At 39.7% G+C, this 21,723-nt stretch overlaps 1 protein-coding gene across 2 annotated transcripts in view; it reads left to right on the forward strand.

Annotated features, from left to right (window-relative positions):
- Positions 1-21,723, forward strand: part of jph3 (junctophilin 3) — a 61,280-nt gene that overhangs the window by 27,384 nt on the left and 12,173 nt on the right. The window contains exons 4-5 of one of the 2 annotated variants that reach the window (XM_024281910.2): positions 15,816-15,940; positions 20,168-21,114. In XM_024281910.2, the coding sequence (XP_024137678.1) occupies positions 15,816-15,940; positions 20,168-21,114 (1,072 nt within the window). The remainder of the gene's footprint in view (positions 1-15,815; positions 15,941-20,167; positions 21,115-21,723) is intronic. The other variant, XM_024281911.2, reaches the window with a different exon arrangement.

Consider the following 21,723-nt stretch of genomic DNA (forward strand, 5'->3'; position numbering starts at 1 on the left):
TTGTATGTGTCTTCCATTCATTCTAAGTGAGACATCCACAGACGGAGTTGGTAGCTCCTCCCACATGCAGCCGTAGCGCCAGGAACGCATTTTTTGACACCCGGCGAAAGAGGGGCATGGCATGCAATCTCTCCGCATGAATTGCATTCAGTGTGAAAGCACCATAAGAGTTAAAATATACTTGTAAATTTCATATCTTGTCTTTTTTAAATCAGTTTTCAATGGAAATCGCTGTAAAAATGATTTGCAAACCCAAACCTCCCCTGTTAGATTCACCTAAAATGAAAATTTAGATCCAGACAGGGTTTATTTTGCTTGAACCTATATTTGCACACGTTTCTGCACTGTCCTGCTCACTCTGGACAGCAACAAATTTAGCTGCAAGCATACCTTCATACAAATATAGCCTTCATCTCAGAGGACCTCGTTAAATTCCTTGAAAACGTCAGCAATGTTCCTGGTCTGTCTGCCAACTGCCAAGCTCTGACTGTGATGACGCTGCAGTTTTACACAGATGCTACTTCCACCAAAGGGTTAACAGTTGAATGATTGTCAACACAGCCTTCTACAGTGGGGCAAAAAATAATTGTCAGTTAGGGATTCTTCAAGTTAAATGTAATGTTTGTCATAGATTTACATCAACTGTGAGGGACGGAGTATACAGTAAGTAAAGAATCCAGAAAATCATATTTTGTCATGTTCTGTTTTCTCTGTCAGTCTCGCCAAGTTCAGATTAAATCATCCACAGCTGTCTTTAGTTAATCATCCTCAGTGCATTTAAGCGTCTGGTTTTCAGTTCCTCATTGTCAGGTCATCATATTTATTAAATATTTTATCTTTTCTGCCACCAAGTCCTCCGTTTGGGTCCTCCACCACCATCCCTGACACATTTCATTTTAAAGAATTTATTTGTATAATTCGGTTGAAAATAAGAATTTGAATGAAAAAAACTTCACCTCAATACTTTATGTTGCAACCCAACTTGTCAATTGCAGAGGTCATCGGGTTTTCTCCAGCTGCTATTTTGGTCCATTATTCCATGCAGATCTTCTCAAGAGCTTTATTTATTTATTTTTCCGTAGGGTATAGTTGTGATGCTGGAAGATCCAGAAACATTTTATCCATAAGCATGATGGTTCTACCCCTATGCTTCACATTGAATATTTGGATGCAATTCAGCATTTGTCCATTGAAAAACATGGAGAATGGCTTTTATACCAAAGAGTTCCATTTAGGTCTTATCTGACCTCATGATATTCTCCAACTGTGAGATCCTTTCCTCTACATTCTCCCAATCATTTGTGCCCCCTCCCCAGGTGGGGGAGATTATGAATGATCTCATATGTCCATGATGGAGAGGTTCCAGTCAGTCTGTTCTTATAGTAATTTCTGCAAAAACATATACTTGTTGAAAGAAAATAAAGCAGACATCAGCCAAAGTGAGATTTTCTCAAGAGGAGAGCAGTGTCAGTTTGTCATCTCCACCAAATCTGGCGCTCGTTTGCAGAGACCCTTCATTTATTATGATTTTTGTTGCCTAGGTTACAGAGAAGACTCATTCTAAAGATTAGAATGACATCTTTTTGCAGACATGGGAACTTATCCATTTCCGTTCTGTTTAAGGGTGTGGACAGGTGTCTTTTATACACATAACCAGTTCAAGCAAGTGACATTAGTACTAGTAGAAGGTGGACGATGGAAGAGCTTCTTAAAGGCTGTGTCATACTGTGGCTACGTACAATCTGCTCATTGTCTAAAGATTTAATTTCAATCTTTTGTGATACATGTGTGATTTTTGTGATTCACAAGTGTTTCTAGCCTTTGTCAGTCATCAATGTGCGCAGATGTCTGTCGAGGGTTTCGACCAATGGGTCTTTACGTGAATTTGGACGCACTCCAGGCCTTTCTTGTGGATCTCCCTATGCGGCTCTTGCCGAGGGGGAATCTCCTGGCTAGATGGGGGTCTCCCCTCCCAACGGGCTGCCTTGGTTAGCGCCTAGCAGCTGATTTAGAACTGGTGTGGACTACGGGAATCCAACCAATTCAAACAAAGCATCGCGAGGACCCGTGGCGGATGCTGACATGATGTGATTTCTGTTCAGTACTCTGAATGTCAAAGTGAAGAAATCCAATGAAGCACGACTTTATGTGCTCTTTGAGGGGTTTATCCACATGTCTACCGTGATTTTAAAGTGGTTTATTTGTGAAAGATCTGTGAAAATGTATTATAATGACCACAACTTTTCAAACTTTTTCCACGTTTATTCACGCACAACCAATTTCATCCATGCAATTTGCCCAACTTGTACATAGCGGGAGTGAAGACAGGGCCTCAAAGAAGAACTAACAGGTCTGTTTGGGACAGAATTCTTACTTTTATTGTTTATTTTCTGCACCAACATTGAAATAAATAAATAAAAAAATCACAAAATGTGATTTCCTGGATTCTTTTTATAGATTCTACCTCTCACATTTAAAGTAAATAGATGATGAACATCAGAACCTTTTATCTTTTTAACTTTTCTTGCACCACTCTATCTGATGGCACAGACTAGCATTCGCATTGTAATGCAGATCAATGGCAACTTAACACAGGGATTTATGTCAGGATTAAATTAGCGTTGAGCTGGATATAGCACAAAAAAGTGGTAGAATTTGAGCTTTTAAAGCTGTTCTGCTCACATAACAACCTCTAGTTTAAGTCAAACCTTTTAGAGGAAGGTTGCAATTTTCACTATTATGATTGTTCCACACATTTAACATTTTTAGACAATGAAAACAGTCAAGAAATTTTGTTTTTCTGCTCAAAATTCCAAACAGGAATTAATTAGCAGTCCTGGGACCTGGCGACATGGATACACAGTGTTGTCATAGGAACTGGAGGAGTGACTCATTTCAGTCCCAGAACCTGCTGGAAGTTACTCAGTGAAGTAAACAGAGGAGCTGAATTTTTGAACCATTTTCAGCTCTAAATTTAAGACTCCTAAAGAGTCAGAAACTACGAGGTGCGTTTGAATTCAGAAGAAAAATTAGAATGAAATCATATTGCCTCCCTGGCACCCTGACCCTGTTAAGAAGCTGGAAAGCAGGTAACAGACTGTTTAAACATTGACTAATTTCGATAAAAGCTATCTGGATTTAGCATAATATGTGGAATATGACAGTAGTTTAGTCTTGTATATTAAACAAGAGGGCCCAAAATTGTAACATAGAAGATTGAAGTGCTAGATTTTGCTCAGTAGACATAAAATGACGTTCGTTTAATTGAGTAAAACCAAAGATTCTCAGTCTCTCCCTCGATGGAACTAAGTTTAGATGACAAATGATTCAGAATTGATTTATTTTTTTATTAATTTTAATTGTTTTGTAATTGTCATTTTGGATTTAAATGTTTAAATTATGTAAAACTTCATTTTTGAACCAAACACTAGAGCTTGGTTCTGAACAGCAGTTTGCTTCTTGCATCTCACGTTCATGCAGGAGGGTCTGCTGACGTGAATGTCGTCGCACACGGTGAATGGAGCGAGGCCCTGAAAGAGGGTTAGCGGTACTATCTGATTAGTGGGTCACCTTGAAACAGATCAACAGTGTTGCACTCTGACCTGATGGCTATAGTCTGTGCACACAGTTATATTCAATCAGAGGTGCAACTGGAAACCAAAAACAAAATCAAGAAACAGGAGGCGTCAATCCAATAATGCAGTGAAACATGCAACTTGCATTGCTGCAAGAATTTGTACACAGTTTGTAGTTTGCACACACCAGAACTTTTGGGGTTTTTTGGGGGGTCCTCTTTTCTGTCTCCAAGATGTCTCACATTTGTTGCACTTTCAAACTAAAACTAGATGAAACTAGATTAAAGTCCCACTCTGATCACATTTTGATCTATTTTAAGTCTTCCCACTTTTCTTTTGATTATAATTGGCATTCTTAGCCAAGGAAAAAAAATGAAAAAAAACCCGCAGAGCAGCAGTAGCTCATTAGAAATACAATTCTGATTTGTGGGCGGCCCCCTCCCCATCACTGACAGCTCAGTTTGCACACAAACTTATAGCCTCAAGCTAACATTAGCGGCACTAAAACAGCAACAATCCATATTGGATCAAATCAGTCATAAAATTTTGAGGCAGAATTGTAATCCGCTACAGCACGAGTGTTGAACGCTCATCATGTCTCGCATAAGTAATTGTGAGCGAGCCATGGTCCACACACGGGGAGAGGAGACTTTCACACGCCCATTTTCAATAGCTGCATCATTAGACTGAGCATCTTCAAGCATACAGTTTTCATTTGCTCCTGATTAGAATTAAGAAATGTTCAGAAATGCAGGCTTAGTCATAAATTAATTTATATAGGTCCTCGACTATGAGAAAAAATGCTACAAGAACATGATAAAAACACAAAAAAGACTATTTTTAACTTTTACGAGACTGATTAACCTCAACTACATGTAATTGTGGTTTGAGAAAGCAGCTCATCATCAGCATAAAGATGGACAGAAATCAAACTAAAAGGGGTCGTAAACTGATGCTTAAATTAAAGGATTTTAAGATACAGCCTTTCTTCTGACATCTTCCTTTTAACACAGATGCATGTAGGACGATTTTCATCAAAGTGGCTCTTTAAAGTCAGTTTTAAGGCAAGAACTGAGAGCATTTCTGAAGAAAATGTTTAAAAATGATAAAAATATTCAGTAACATCACACATTTTTTAACCTTTTTATAGCCATTTCTCACTTAACCCTTTAAGACCGGAGCTGCTGTGTTTATGTTCTTTGATTTACTGTAACTTTTCAAAAGTTACAGTATGTTAAAGATTTTGTGTTTAAGCGGCACCAGCAACACCTCAGGTGTTAAATTGTTAAATTAAGCTTTAGCTAATTACATAGTGAATTTCTTTACTTTTTTTTCTCATTTTGTGAACTTGAATCTACATTTTACGAGGTAATCTGAGGCTAAATCCAAATTCCTCCCTAATATCTAACTAATAAACACCATGCTCTCTACTTTTTTTTTTCATGGAGTCAAAATCTAATCAATATGAGAATTTTACGATGTCTATTTATTCATAAAATTACATTAGAATACTTTTTTTTTTTTTTTTTACAAAATTTCCTCAAACACAATGCATTGTCATCTCTATTAGCCAGTGTAGTGAGTATCAATAGACAAAAAGTTTTTGCATAGACTTCTGGGAACATTTTAGGGCACTGAATTTTGGAATTGTAGATTCAGACAACAGAACAAAATGACAAAAAAAAAACTATATAGTGAGTAGTGAATGAATTCGAATATAGCTTGAATGTCAAGCATTTTTTGCTGTTTAAACTATTTTAATATGACTTTAAAATCAAAGTACAGCACTTTCAAAGCGTATATGTAGTTTAGGGTCAGCCTTGCTATGGAGATTTTTTTTTTGCACTTACACCCACAGGAGAGCATAACCCACTTTTAGACAGCAGCACAGCACAGGACAGCTTCTCTTTGTGTGCTTCCGTCCCATAACCGAGCGGCGGGGCATTTCCTTGTGGAACACCAGGAGAAGCCCTGAGAGGTGAAACAGTCACGGGATAATTGCAGCGATTCTCCTTCTCTCTCCAAGCAAAGTTAGAGAAACTGGTTCAAGGATGAATCGGCTCTTTCCTGGAGTGTGTGTAGCTCGGGTTGTGTCTTTTTGCTGTGCAAGCGAACAAATTCAGAGGTCAGACGTGAGTTTTGACCTCAGAATAGAGTTTGACTGAAGGATCTGCCGTGCACGTGTGATGTTACAGTAAGTCCAGGAGGATTATTCGTGTGTGTTTGTGTGAACGCAGACTGATGTGCCGTTCTGTCACGTGTGACTCATGTGTCACAGGACTACCTGTTATTTGTAAGTAGCAGATGAAGTGACTCAACGCGCTTTGTGGACGGGGCGTCACGCTGCCATCCTGTGACCTGGTTTCATCAGCCAGCCCAAAGCCCGACTCACTCATCCACTGACGCTCTGTTTCCATCACATCAGAGGGCACTGCTCTGACTTCCAGTCCTCTCCTGGAGTCGTTTTTTTTTAGGGGGGTTTGGCCCCAAAACGGAGTCGTGTGTAAACAGATTTATGTCCCCACAACGTGAGTAACACAAGAGCACGCTCGGATGCGATTAGCAGTGATGCAAACCGGAAAGCTCTGTGAGATATGAATCATCCTCATCATCAGCTGGGTCAGAGCGATGATGATGCTGATGATGATGAGGGGATCTTAGCCCAGGATTAAAGCCTCTCTTTTGGCTCTCATGAGTTCATCTGGTCGTGTCTTTCCTCCGTCTGTCCGTCTGTTGTTCTCTCGTCTTTGTTTTGACTTTCCAACTCTCCCCCTCGTCTTTCGTTATCTCGCTCATCTTTCTTGGCCCTGATATGCCTGCTCATTCACTCGTGCTCCACTGATCTATTTTTAAACATCTTGTGATTCAGAGAAAAACGGGGCGTGGAAGCGCGTGCTGTGGATGAGGACAGCGGCTGGAGTCACTCCTGTGTGCGTTTCAGGGCACAAACCGTTTACGGTTTCCATCATTCCAGTTTTGGTGTTGTCACGATAATGTCATCAGACACACAAAAGAATGGGGGGAGGGGGGTAATTTACATCCGATGTTCCAGAGCAGAAAAAAATCTCACATCTGGTGTTTTTAACATGTTTTTGTGGCATTTTTGTCTGATGATGGATATAAAAATTGCTCAAAATTGCCTTTTTTGAGAATTTCTGTATTTAACCCCTTCATGCAGTATGCAATACAAGACTGCATGTACTTTAACATGACCTTAAACGGAAAAAACACAAAAAATATTAATTTATTTAATTGGAAAAAACGTTAGGCGTGAAGAGGTTAAAGTCTCATTCCAACTATATTTTTTCCCAGTGTTCTTTTAATTGTGATGATGCAGTTTTTAGCAAAAATCAAAATCAAATCGTTTTGAGACATATTTTTTGCAGCACACCAGGAACTGATTCGAAATTCATTTTTGGGTTGTGGTCTGGCCAGAGTTAGCCTCTGCTAATTTCCCAGCATACCCTTGTTTACATTCCCTCCGACTAGCAACAAACTCCTCACAAGCCCAAGCTAACATAGCGTAGCATTAAAAACAGCGAGCAATATATCCAGACATACAGTTCAGAGCCAGATGGCAGCTCAGACGAGGAAAATGAAGACATTAATGGATCTATCTGTCTCCAAGTGGAGGATTCTGAACTGTAGCGCAGAAAACCAGACTTTGTCCCATCCATAGCTGTAGCTGTGTATAAGTCCAAGCTTTTCAAACATCAGGTTTTCATCTGCTCCTGATCCGATGCGATTTAAATAAAGAATTACTCAGAAATGCAATTTTAACCTTAATTTTCATTATATATGTCCTCTGTCATTAAAAAAAATGCCACAAGAACATGTTAAAAAACACCCTAAAACACAATTTTTATTCCGAGTGGGTCTTTGAGAACCAAGCAAACTGAATGTTTGAGCCGGAAAACTGTTTTTAAAAATAATTTTATATTGTGGCACCATCTATTTTTTTAAATACAATTTGAAAGCTCAGTTCATTCAGGCCATCATTTTAATATTTTAAACACACATGCATTAACATTCGATGTTCTTGGAGTTTTTTGTCAACAAGTTGTCTTTTTCCATTCAGCGAAGCTGTTGTTCCCCTGCAGCAGTCTCTAAATGCTTCCTAACAACAAGTCTGCATTTACTTTTAAATATAGAAACAAATTGTAACCTGAATTCTGCTTTAATTGTGCACAATTTCTGGTTTTATCTTTGCTTTTTGCATGTTTGCCAACAATGGTGCTCCAATTTTGTAAAATTGTCAGGAAAGCCTGCTATTTAACACATGGATTCAAACAACACACTACGCAACATGACAAAACATGTTTACACTGAATTCTGGGATTGGCTGTTATAAACAGTGTAAGCACTGACTAATTTATTAGATTGGTCAGGAGGAAAAAGCTTCGGAGAGCTCTTTTGTTCCGTTTAGGATGATTCATCGTCTTTACAAGGCACGGTAAACTACAGTTCTGTAGCTAGTTCTTTCACAGCTGCACTAGAATACAGAAAACCAAGCAACTGATTAAGCTGTTTTCATGGAATAAAAAATTGACCACAAAGTCCCCAGACCATTGACTATATATATATATATTAATTAATTTATTTTTCAGATTTGACTATATATGAAAACTGGACTGAGCGAGTGTGACATCATCCATAGAAAACGGCTCCAAGGAAATTAAGTCAATTCAGTCGCTATTTTTTCCCAATACGGCCATCGCCATAGCCAGTAAGCAGTGATTGGTGTGGCAACCACTCTCACGATTATCCCTTCCACTGACTGCAGGTTCAGGAGAATCTTCCAAATCAAACTCTTCAAACCTTTGAGACCACATACTTTTGAGGCATCAGATTGGTCAGTTTATCATTTGTATAATTTGGACTACAGAAAAATATAATGAAAAAAAGGATAGGTGAGAACATGGGCAAAAAAAGGTGTCAGAGAAAGAATGGTTATTCTGACAAATATAATGAATTTAGGATTTTGACTTCCTGTTTGGAACACGAGGTGGGAGGAGTCACTCTGTCCAGTTCTCATATGCAGTTAACGGTCGTGACTCAAATCAGCTTCAAATTTTTCTGCACAAACTGTTAAGGCTTTAACAGTAACTGTCTTGAATGAGGAAAAAGCCAAAACTAACATTTCCTGTTGCGTTTCTGTCTGGGAAAAATTAAATAAACTGCATCCACTGCCTGACGTAAAGCTAGCTGATGTAAATATGATTTAGGAAGTAGAAATGTCTGCTGTTCTTCAAATATACAAACCCTTCTATTGTCCATCCATCTTCAGAACCTGCTGAATCCCTTTCAGGGTCACGGGGTTGCTGGAGCCTATCCCAGCTACTGTTGGATGAAGGCGGGGTTCGCCCTAAACAAGTCACCGGTCTGTTACAGGGTCATACAATCTCACACACAATCACACTCACGTTTATCGGACAATTTAGAATCACCCATGAAGCTTGTTCTTGGACTGTGGGAGGAAAGCAGAGTGCCTGGAGAAAATCCTCACATGGGAGAACATGAGAACTCCACATTGTGAGGCAAGAGTGCCAACCACTGCACCACTGGGTAGTCCTCTCTTATTGTTATGACTAAAAATTGAGTTGTTTTTCCCTCCAGGTATCTCAGTAAATGCAGTGACGTTTGAAACTCATTTTTTAAACTTTAAACTGTCTTTTTTTGCAAATATGTACCACAATAAGACTCTTTATTGAATTTCTTGTTGCCTCTTGTTTAAATGCATTTGATTATTTTGATAATTGAACAGAAGGTCAGGCGAGAACAAGCCCAAAACAAACCGCACAGATGGCAAGCCGTTTAAGTGCCGACATCACTGCCGTTTCTATCCTAGTGATGCATGAATTCATCCCGTCGTTTTTCTGCTTCTTTCTGCTCCGTTTGAAGAAGCTGTCACCAACCTGCCACCCTAAAACTCAGACAAATCCACCGTCCAGAGGGTGAGAGCACACTGTGGTCTGAGATGAGCACAAAAAACAACTTCAAGTCACTCTGATACTGGAATACGAGCACGTCACAGATCTAAACTGTGTCTTTTATCTGGAGGCTGTGTGACATGAGAGCTGTCAATCAATTCAACTTTTTAATTGCTTGACAACAATAGTTAAATCAGGATTAATGGGACATTAATAGCCTAGCTTTTCATGTTTGTCAAGTTAATTGTAAAAGGCAGATTTTGATTTGCACACCAAAACAAAAAGGTTAAAGACTTGATCCCTAGCATACTTAATTTTGTAAAACTATTCAGAGATCAGAAAAAAGGCATAAAATATTAAACCATAATGAAATGAATGTTCGTAAAATGAGCACAAAGTAGATGGTTTAACACAATAAACAATTAACCAGAGCAATTAGACAGCAGACTATATTATAGGCTCACTTTTTAATCTATCGTAGTGTTCCTAGTTGTCTTTTAATTAGGATTGTGTCACTTTTAGCCTAAATAAAAACCTGTGTTGTGTTCTGTGCCATAGTTTCTGCAGAGTGGCAGGAGGTCATTAGAAATTTGCCCCTAAGTTGTGGGCGGGACCGGTGGCGCAGGGCAACCCCGCCCCCTTTCCCTCCCCATTTCTACATCACAAATAAGCTGTTTAACAAACATCTTTTTTTGCCTGATCCTGATTCATTTGAACAAATAGATGCTCGGGTTTAACCTGAGTGGATCTTTAAGGTAATTTTTGCTCACCACTGCAAAAACTTTGTGTTCTTTTATTTCCTGCAATCGATCAAGATTTTTCAAAAATAGAGTAAAGATGCTGCCAAGCTGCAGGTGGAGACACGAACTTGCTCTTGATATTGTGTCTGATAAAATTATCATCTGTGTGCTGTACTGCAGGAAAACTTCAGTCTTTGTGTTTGAAGTAAGACTACATTTAGATTTATTTTAAACATGTAAAACTAAACATGCAAAACAATAAAGGTAAAAATAATATTTGTAAAAGATGTTAGACTGAACTCAAAAATAGATTTTTTAAAGGTGGATAGGCAGAAGCCAATGCTTATTTAAGCCTATCATTTTATCTACTTTTCACATTTTAGAAAATAATATTCCACATAATCATATTTTCTTTTTTTTCCACAATCAACATTTTACAATAAATAATTGGAAATGTCATAGTTTTTGTTCATGTCGTTTCTTTTTGAGTTTGAATGTAAATTGTTTCATGTCTGGACATAGTTTATATTGGTTCTCAATGAGGGTATTCCAAAGTTTAATTCCAAACACAAACTTCTTCTAATTGTTCTAATTTTTCTGTTTTTTTTTCATTTCTCTAATTTAATTTTTTCATTTTTTTCTAATTTCCTTTTTCAAATGTTTCTAATTGTTGGTTGTTTAAAAAACTCATCCCCTCAGAGAGTGTGAATAGTTTCTGGATATTATGAGGTAGTACCTTAACATTAGCTTTGCAGAGGAGTTTCACTGCATACAAATAGAGTAAATGCAATTTTTTTTAATAATTTTGAGTTAATATGTTAGTGTGGTTAGAGTATCCAGATTTTTAGCTATTGCACTTGTTTGATCGTGCAAGTGTGCATGCGGATGTGTGAACGGAACTATGATTCCAGTGAAATATAGATTTTTTTAGGGTGTTTGCGAGGCTTGTTTAAAGATGGTGTAAATGCTGTATCTTTATATACCATTACAGTCACAGTCCCATTCATACATTGACACACAGATGGCGGCTCTGCTGCTGAACATTGGAGCAAACCTGTAACCACCAGTGACTGTCTTGCCAAAGGAAACTTTGACAGATAGACAGGCAGGAACCTGCAATCTTCTGAGGTCGATCGCCTTACCTCATTCATTTATATATTTATATAAAGGAAGTGTGCTGAACAAATGTTTAGTTTTCTTTTGTTAAAACACTCTCCTGAAATTTTTTTAATCCCTTTAACACCAGAGATGTCACCAGCAACACCTAAATAAAAGACACTCTTTGACGTACCGTAACTCCTCAACCATTCATGCAATTAGGATGAATCAACTGGTTCTGGCATGGAGAAAAGAGGATTTTCATACGAGCTTTGCATCGGAATGCAACACATTGCTAACGCCACATCAGCACATCAGCACAAAGATGCTGTTCTTTACTTCAGAATCGACTGAAATCACGTTAAATGATTAAAGAGTGAATGTCAACACTGGAGCTAAAACTCTTGCTTTAAAGAGCTGACATGTTTAAAAAAAAACTGTTTGTGTTCCAGATTTTTTTGACTTATTGCATTTAAAAAACCTTGAATCAGATAGCCTTATTCTTCATATTTTGGGGTTTTTAGACTGAAACTATCAGGCACCAAATATGTGTTCAATTCACAGGTTTAATTCGCCCAACTTTCACTCTACCTGCACCATGACAACTTTGTTTTATAGTCCAGGTCCTCGCTTGCTAAGAAAGTTTGACCCACGATCCTCCTCTAACATCTGATTTAGCCCGTCGGCTCCGCAGGGGCCTGACGCTGAGTCCCTGTGGTTTAATCAGGTGTTTTTTAGAGCATTTGAAGGTGTGCAAAAACATGCAGGGTGAATGGTGCTGTTCTGAGAAATGCTTGTTCCTGGTTCCCATGGCAACGGATGAGATCCGGAGCGAGCTTTGCGGCTCAGGATCAATGTTTCTGCTCCATCAGGTCACCGTCAGACCACAACTAACAGCAGATGTTTCCTGTTTGTTCTACTTCTTGCAAATTTAGATTTTTTTTCTAATTTATTAAAATTTACCTGGACTCAAGATTTATTTTTGATTTTCTCAAAGAAAAACCCGTTTTGGTGTTTAAATCAATGGAAGTTCATAAATGTGTGGCCAAAAATACTAATTTAAATGGAAAATTTGTATATTTAGATTCCTCCCTATTACTTAAGTCTAAAAACTTTCTCAGTATACGTTTGTTGTGGTAAAAACCCGTGCTTCTCTCCTTCCACTTTTTTTTTGCTGCTTTCTTTCCGAGCTCGTCAGACTCGTGGACGCCGCTGTAATTATGCCGTCTCTCAATTAACCAGGCAGTGATTCACTGATGTTGAATACATTGCACCTTTTAACTCCATCTTCTTTTCAGCATCTCCTCTTCTCTGCTCTCCACCTCTCTGCAACTCTCCTTTGTCAAAGACTCTCCTCCCCCTCTCCTCATCACCTCACTCCATCTCTCTTCCTGCCCTGCGTCTGCAGCGCTTTCTTTTCTTTTTTTTTCCTTTAAGACAGGATGCTGGTTGTATAATCAAGCCGGCTCTGAACAGGCAGCTCCCTTCTCTTGAACAGGTTGCTCTTTGGACGTAAGAAAAATACTTTCGCATTTTAGCCATATATAAGGCTAAAAAAAGCATGAATTAGGCCACTATTTTCCCCCTTTTCTCTACTTCGTGCCCCACTAGCTCAATAACCAACACGGCAGTGTTGAGTGGGTCTGGCATGGCGATGCTGGCACTGCGAAGCAGAGAGGAAACAAAATCAATAGCCATTGACATGCAACACTGCATCAAAACTGCCCAGAGAGAAAGGAGAACGGCCGCTGAGACATGCTGAGGCAGGAAACAGGGAGGCGACGGCCTGAGAGGAAGATCGGTCGGACAGAACCACAGAGATGAGAAGCAGGTGAAGAGAGGATTATTATAAAAACAGAGAGGGCAATTAGAGGGAAGCAGAAAAAAAAGATAAGAGGGAAGAGTTATTATAGAGATGAAAGGGATAAGAAAAGAGACGCTTTCCAGCAAAGCGAGTGTCATAGTGCATCTCTATTGTCCCTCCATCACTGCTGTGGGGATAATCATGTAATGTGTTGATGCCAGCTTTCTGTTGTGTGTTTTCTTTTGCTGCAGATCAGGTGTCTTGCATAATAAGATTTATATTCTATAACAAAACTCAATATAAAAAGATAACAGATATGACTAATGCTCTTTCTGTTGACGATGAAAGGATCACGTCGCCACAGCAGTCGTGAGATTATTGAAGCTGTTCCGTGAGTTTCCATAATCTCAGAAAATGTTGTTACATGATGCAATGAAAAGGACACAAATAGAGCTGTTTAAGGGCGGCGGGAGGCTAACCGTCTGTTGGCTTAGTTTGAGACGCTTTAGCCTAAAACAAATACAGTTTGTCGCCTGAACTCGATCACAACCTCTTTTGAAACTTCTGGTGTTTTTTTGTTCGCGCTTGTCCTTCACACAGAAATGTGGACTTGTAACATCTACTTGAAGATTTAAGATATCTACTTTCGAGACTTTATATCTCTCCTGAGGTGCTCTAGAAGGATTTTGATATTACAAAAATGTTTCTAACATGTTCTTGTAGTATTTTCCTCAAAAATTAGTTTCTGAGTATTTCTTTATTCAAATCGTGATGGATCAGGAACAGATGAAAACTCACTCAGGTTTGTGACGCAGAACAGAATTTGGAATGAACTTTCCTTTCTCTCCTGAAACTCGTCATCGTTTGGCCTTCACCAGACCGTCAATATCAGGATTCAAATCCTGTGTAACAACACATTTCACAATATCTTTCAAGTGTGCAATATACAATAAAAAAACAATAAAATGTCAAAAAATCTTTTCCTGGGTTGGCTGCTTTTCCTTTGCTCTCCCTAGTGGCAGACTTGTGCATTGCATTAATTTCCTCGCCACAGGAATGGGCTAGAAAGTTGCATTTTTTTTCAGTATCCTTATTTTTTTTTTCTCTTCGTGACTGAACCGGTTTAAACCATTGATTATAATCATGAGATTATAATCATCATTTCCCTTTTTATTTAGTACAGTTTAGACCAAAGTGGTGGAATCTTTATATATTAAGCCTTGAATTGTATTAAAAACCATGCAATGCATTCCAGCCTACTGAAAATGCATGAGAGTAAAGAGAACCAGGATTTCTGGGCCAAACAGGCCAACAAAACCAGGCCAAACGCACCAACACTGGAACATCTGCTGAAAGGAAAATAAAAGGCAACAGAAGCAGAGATATTTATGTTTATTTAAAAAAGAGAATAAAAGGTGAGAAAGCAACACAGAATAATCAGACTAAACCTGAAACTGTCACTCAGAGGAATGGGTTTAAAACAAATATCAAAGTAGAACTGATTGGCACTTGATCAATAAATCCACCAGTTCACTTATTAATAACTATAACTTTTTGCAGCCAAAATAAATACGACATTCTATATTTCAATATTTGTATTTAGCTCCTCAATTGAAAACATCCATTTCAGATGTTTTTTGCTGTTAAAATTTTGTTTTTCCTCAAGGATTCACTAAGAATCTCCATGAATATTTAGATGTATTTAATAAATATTTAATAAATAAAAAAGTATATACTAAATAAAAATTTAGTAAAAATGTATATACTAAATAAAAATGTTGTATTTGATAAATAAAAATTGTTTATATCAGTTTAAAACACAAAAAAAATCGGAAAAACAACAACATTTGTTTAATTACAAAAATTTGACAAATCCAACTGTTAACTTGTGAATTTAAGTGATTCAGTTGGTTGCAGTGATATTCATCAGACATTCAAGTTTTTGAGATTTTAATTTGGATTTTGAGAGATTTGAGCTTAAAACATCTTTGCTGAGTAAACCTTTATTTAATTTTTGCATTTACACACGGTGTCTTCAACTTTTTGCTTGTCTTGATTATCAGCTGTAAATATTTGCTTTTTGATGACTCTCATTTCTCCTTTGTGTTCTATTTGTCTATCTGTGTTCATTTTGTGTTTTTCACTTTAAATAGAACACTGTTTCAGCACATGTTGTGGTAGATCTGCATTGAAATACTCCTAAAGATCTAGAGTTTTGCTGAAATGTAAAGGTCCTGACTCCATGCAGTTCATAGGAACAAAAAGAGGCTTTAATTCTATTACTGATAACAAAATTAAACATAAAAAAGGGTTAGGAGTCAAAAAGGCTTATTTCTTCTTTGGTGAAGATAACACCAGATATAAAAGAATGGAACAAAGCTGGTCAATTAATTTAATTGAGTTGAAAGGGGAGATTATTGAATTCTGGGTTCATCCTGTCTAATGGATGACAGCCTTATTATAGCTGAGGGTGATTCTCGTGAGAGATATAACCCCGTCGTCTGAAGGAGGTCCTGGGGGGGTCAATAGGAGCATCAAAAAGACTTTAATCTTTGAAATTTAATACCTGAATTCAACAGCTATGAAGGACCAAACAATGAGCTGAATGAACCCGTTGTTTTTCTGTTTTAAAAATAAGTTGTTTTTTGTGTTGTTTTTTGCGTTGCAGGACGGCCCATGCGCAGGGTAAAGCAGAGGCGGCAGTCGCTGCAGCTCAGAAAGCTCAAGAGGAGAGTCGCATGGCGAGGGTCACCGCCAAGCAGTTCTCCCCTTCCTTCCAACACCCTGGAAACGGTGCGCTTCAACTCACACTGTCACTCAGACCTGAACTAATTATATATTATTATCGTATTTTATTCACTTTTATACTATTGTATATTATGCCATTTAGCAATAACGTATTTGCTACCTGTTTGGTTGTTTTATATTAAAAAGGATTTTTTTTTGTACACAATTTTTATGTTTACAATATTATAGCTTAGTATTTTTATGTTTACTGTAGGGCAATAAAGTGTTTGATCATGTCATCTTCTACTGTGAGAAACAGAAAGTATAAGAAAATAATCTAGAATATTATATTGCACTGATTTTTAAAGAATTTCTTTGTATAATCCAGTTAATCTAGTTCTACAAAAAAGTAAGAATTCTGACAGACGCTCTTCTATCCTCCTCGCATTACCTGTATTAATGTCACCTGTTTGAACTGATTATCTGCATGAAAGACTGCAACCTCCCCACCATAAACAAGACCAAAGAGCTGTCAAAAGAAACCTAGAGACAAGATTAGTGACCTGAACGAGACTGGGATGAACTAATTCACAATAAACAAGGAGCTTGGACAGGAGAAAAACAACTGTTGTGACAGTTATAAGAAAATTGAAAAAATAGAAGATCCCATATCCCTACACTACGCTCCTGGTGGGGTACAAAAGATCTAGAGAACAGTGACAAAACAGCCCACAAAAAGTGTATTCAGATTGGACATATTTCATTTGCTTCAAGTGAACCAGAGTTTGTTTTCCGTGATAATCTGGAATGAATTTTCAGTCTGAATACATCCAAGCGGACCCTGCTCCGGGACCAGGAACTCTTAGACCAATCTTTGGAGGTGATTCGGTTTGTTTCCACTTAGACTGAGCTCTGGTTCTCTTAGTTACCTCACTCTGAACAGGATCTATGTTCGGAGCTAAACAACTGAACCAAAACTGTGACTGTAGCCAGTCATTATGGGATGTATACAGAGAGCTGCAGACAAATGTGAGACACAGCAACTCATTAAAATGTGGTTGGATGAGTGCAGGCTCATTAAAACTACTTTTAACAAGACACAAATTGCTTCTCACACTGTTTTCCCAACAATCTTAATGTCATAAACAGTTATCAGCGTATCTTCATAGCCAATGCCTCCTCAGTAACCGCCTTGCAGCATGGCTCTACTGTACCAAAGTAGCAGTAAAAGGTGTTGTACCTGACGCTGACATTGAAAACTGGTCCACCCTCATAATTTTTGGCCAATGACTGAAGAGATCTTTAGTCACATGGTTTCGTTTTCAAGCTTTAGTTTGAAACAAAAATGTCCAGTAGACACCAGTCCAGTGGACTCGGTCTGGACCACGGGACTTTTCCAGTCTGAATACATCCAAATGTTACTGTTAATAATACATTCAGATCCTGCAGAGCTCCAAAGGTCTTTATTTTTAATCCAGCACATGTATAAGCCCGTCTAGCGGCTAGGTGGCTCAGTGGGCTAGGTGAAGGACTGTCACGCAGAAGCCCTGGGTTCAATTCCCAGGGTTGTCCACTGATCCCACCCAGATGGGGTCCTTAGGCAAGACCCTTGGCGCTGCTGCCTAACTGGGTCCCTGTGCCCCTCAAGTACAGGGTTGTGTCAGGAAGGGCATCCGGCGTAAAAACTCTGCCAAAATCACTGATGCGAAACAGTGGGTGCTGTTACGCTGTAGGGATAAGCCGAAAGTGAACTACATGTTTAAGCCCGTCTAAAATTCTTCACAAACTATCGAGATGATCCACAAGAGGTTTGAAAGAATTTATTGTGGTCTGAAGAAACCAAAATTGAACTCTGTGGTATGAACACCATTCACCTTGTCTGAAGGTAAAGAATACTAAGATTTATCCCAAGATCACGACACCCAGACAACAAAAGAATGACGCATAAAAAGCATAGCAAATTCTAGCGTATCCTAGCTGCTCCCTAGACCTCAATCCAACATGTTGTCCTGCAATAGAACGAAGACATCACAGCTCTTACTCAGATATTTTCTGGATTCTTCTTTTTTTACATTTTTTTTTTCTCTCTCAGTTGAAGAACATGAATTACATTACAGACGTCTCTCATCTTTTATAGTGGGACATTTATGTGTAAAGCACTTTGCGTTATTCTATATAAGAAAAGTGCTATAGCAATAAAGTTGATTGATTGATTGATCAGTGACTGCTGAATACTTTTTTTTGCCCCATTGCATATATCATTGCTTAACTTTAGTTGCATGAGTTTTTTAAGTGTATATCAGCACAACAAAAAGTCATTGAGGGGACGAAAACATTTATACAGCACGGTATCTTGCCTTTATGTGTGGGGGTTGACGTTAAAGGTCAGTGCGGGCCTCCCTCCTGCTCTGCGATTTTACTTTTGTCACTCACGACTACAGAGCACTGCAGGTAGCCAACGCAAACGAACATGCAGCCTGACAGCCGAACACACGCTGACTTTCCAACATGCTCTATTCACTTACACACACAAAGACACTTGGGATGACAGTGATTGCTCTTTTGCCAACTTTGATAATCTCAGCATCTTGTTTCTCCATGTCGCTAAAATAAAACACTCGGAGTCAACAAGCGTAAGCAGTGACATTTAGTAGCGCCATAGTTTTGATATCGTGGGCATGTTCGTCGTCCAACCTGTTTCCTTTGCATATTTGCAGATGAATTAGTGGACTATTTGAGTTTATCAAGCTAAAAAGTAGTCTTTTTTAAATGTTTGTAAAGCAAAGTCAGGTGGGAGATTACTGGGACAACAATGAGCTGTCTTATCAGTGATTAAGGAATGTCAAAAACCATTGTATTTATAGGTCTGTTGAGTAATCCTTCTGTTTTCACACATGGAGTTTTCCCATAGTCGGACTTTGATAAAGTGACCCCATAGGAATTTTTGTACCAAAGGGGAAGCACAAAATCACGGCTTTCCAACCTTCAGGATCTGACACACTGCTTGTTCTACATTATCCCTGTATACTGTTGACGAGCTACCAGGTTCAAACTGACCAAATACGTCAGATTTGAAAAACCAGGGTTGAACACTCTCAACAAGTCTTAACCGTCCTAACTTATTAGTCAACTTTTTGCTGATATATTGTCCCCTTTAAATGGTACACCTTTAGAACAATGTTGTGGACCCAAATTGAATATTTCACTCATGCTCTGAAATCACTTAAGCCTTAGTCACAAACCTGTTTGAATGCTGCAGGTTTTTGGTTGTCCTGACCCATGAAGAGTCATATAGAGGAGCGGCTGCATCTTAAGAGGAGTGCAGGCATGTCTCGCAGTCCCCTGAGGCTTGTGCGGGCACCATAAGGATTGTCATGAAAATGGAACATATTGTTGTCAGTGTGTTAGGTGGATTGTGAAGTATTTTTAAAAATGATGTAAATTACAGACATATGAGGGATGCTGACAAACGATGCCCTTATGCCCAGAGGTGTGGACTTGAGTCATTAATTTGATGACTTTAGACTCTACTCCAACTTTAACAGCACTAACTCGTGACTTGACTCGGACTTTAGCCTTCTGATTCCAAAAGACTTGCTATTTTCCTCAAAACCCAAAGATTATAAAGTAGTCGTAGGTTGGATGAGTGTTCTGGCCCCTAACTGACTGCGCACAAATGCGTCACACACCCTGTGCTGATGATACGTAAATACCTGAGGGACACCTATATTATACTCACACAAACTATGCTCTGGTCTCCAGTTTTCTAAATTCTAAGGCTGAATTTGAATTCTTCACCTATCCCTACGGCTTCTCCCTACCCATTCCAATTGTAGGAGCATTTGAGGCTTTAGTGGTGTCTGAAATAGTTTTTTTAAGGGGTTTGCCCGTTTTTTTTTTTTTTTTTCACTGCAGACAGCCCTTATCCTCGTGTAAGGACAGTTGTGACTAAGGCACAAAGTTTGATCAAGTAATTCCAGGTTCAAACAAACAAGTCAGATTTGAAGGACCAGAGTTGGATAATCAGACTACTTAGTACTTGATGTTTATCAACTTTTTGTTGATAGATCGTCCCCTTTAGTAGGTTTGGAGCACTGTGCTCGACCCAGATTGAATAAGCCCCTCATGGTTTGAATTCAGTACCAGTTGGGCGGAAAGGCAGGCCAGATATCTCTAAACTGAGCTGTACTTTCTCACACCGAATTAGGGCAAAACATACCCTAATCATGCTGAATCAATGCTGTTTGTCTTTATCTCCTCTGTTCATTTTCTCTCTTCCGCTGTTTTCCCCAGCAGGTATGGAAGTGCAGCGTCCCAAACGTCAGGTGTCCAGCGAGGTGGAGGGCGAGGGCCTCTCAAGCAGCGCCGGCACAGCCGAGAGTCCTGACCTCTACATGAAGAGCGTGGGCTCCGATGACCCCTCGATCGACGCTGTGACCCCCGATCTCAGCCCGCCCTCCTCTTCCCCGCCCCATACGCCCCCTCCGCCTGCGCGGCCATCCCAGCGCAGCAAGAGTGCCCGTTTTCACCGCCAGACTGCCGTGGACCACGGGGACAAGGGAAAAGAGGGAGGTGACCGAGGAGAAAAAAGTGGGGGTGGAGGTCAGTTAGAGATCCAGGTGTGGATGGAAGGAGGGAGCGGGGGAGGGGATGGAGGAGGGAAGGGGGAGTACACCCGGGCCAACAGCTGGAGCGAGGACAAGAGGAGGGGAGTCTTTCCAAAAGGAGGTGGTGGGGTCAGTGGGCGTGGAACGAGCCGGACCAATGGACACAAACACAGCTCCTCCAACCACAAATCACGGGAACATGGCTCGTCTAATCACAGACAAGCTAGGGGGGATACGTGGACAGAGTCATCCTCATCTGCCACCTGGACATCTGGGCACAGGGGCGTGCACGGAAGGGGCGGTCGGCTACTGGAGCAGGATGAGGAGAAAATTAGCAACTACGAGATGGAAATGAAACCTTTACAGCCCAGAGCCTCCTCTACCCACAAGCCCCATGGGCACGGGGAGGACAGGCACGGGGAGGAGCGAACCCACGGCACGACGCGACAGAGGAATAAGAACCGAGAAGGGAGGGATGGAGGGAAGGACTCAGTGCACAAGCTGGACAGACTGGGGGATAAGGTGGATTCACGGCCTCTGCGCAGGGACCTCACTCTTTCCCCCCCTTTGAAATCCTCTCCCATCATACCAGAGCGGCAGGACAACAGCCTAACACAAAGCAAAGGCAACACGGTAAGACAAAAATCTGCTTCGTTCTCATTCCATCAGATTCTGTGTGAACAAATGTGGAACTCTATTGGTTTGATTTAGCTGAACATAATGCAACCACAACGAGGGAAAATCCAGTGCCCTCATGTGGGGGTCCCAGGTCCAGGTACATGCACAGGGTTGTGTCAGGAAGGTGCATCGGATATGAAACCAAAGCCATGTCTAAACAGAACTTTGATGCTGGTTTGGTGCTGGCTTTAGTCACATGCAGGGGTTGACCCATGTGGATGCAGCAGGTTTTGAGGTTGGGCCAATGGAAGGTCATATACAGGACAACCAACCTCTTAGAGGGACCGTAGGTGTATCTTACTGTTCCACTGAGGCTTGTACAAGGGATATATCAATGTCATGCATGTGGTAAATATTATGAAATATTTGAAAGGATAGTGCAAGCTGCACACACTAATGACGTATGTGTGATGCTGTCACATTATGGCCTTATGCTACACTCTAGTGATGTCTTTAACTGATCCCGCGCAAATGCCGTAATGCGCAGGTGATACGCAACTACCATAAGTCGCACAAACTATGCTCTGATTGTCTAATTTCCTCATTTCTAACAGTCAGGCTGCA

This window comes from Oryzias melastigma, linkage group LG6 (assembly GCF_002922805.2).
Source record: "Oryzias melastigma strain HK-1 linkage group LG6, ASM292280v2, whole genome shotgun sequence".
Lineage (NCBI taxonomy): Eukaryota > Metazoa > Chordata > Actinopteri > Beloniformes > Adrianichthyidae > Oryzias > Oryzias melastigma.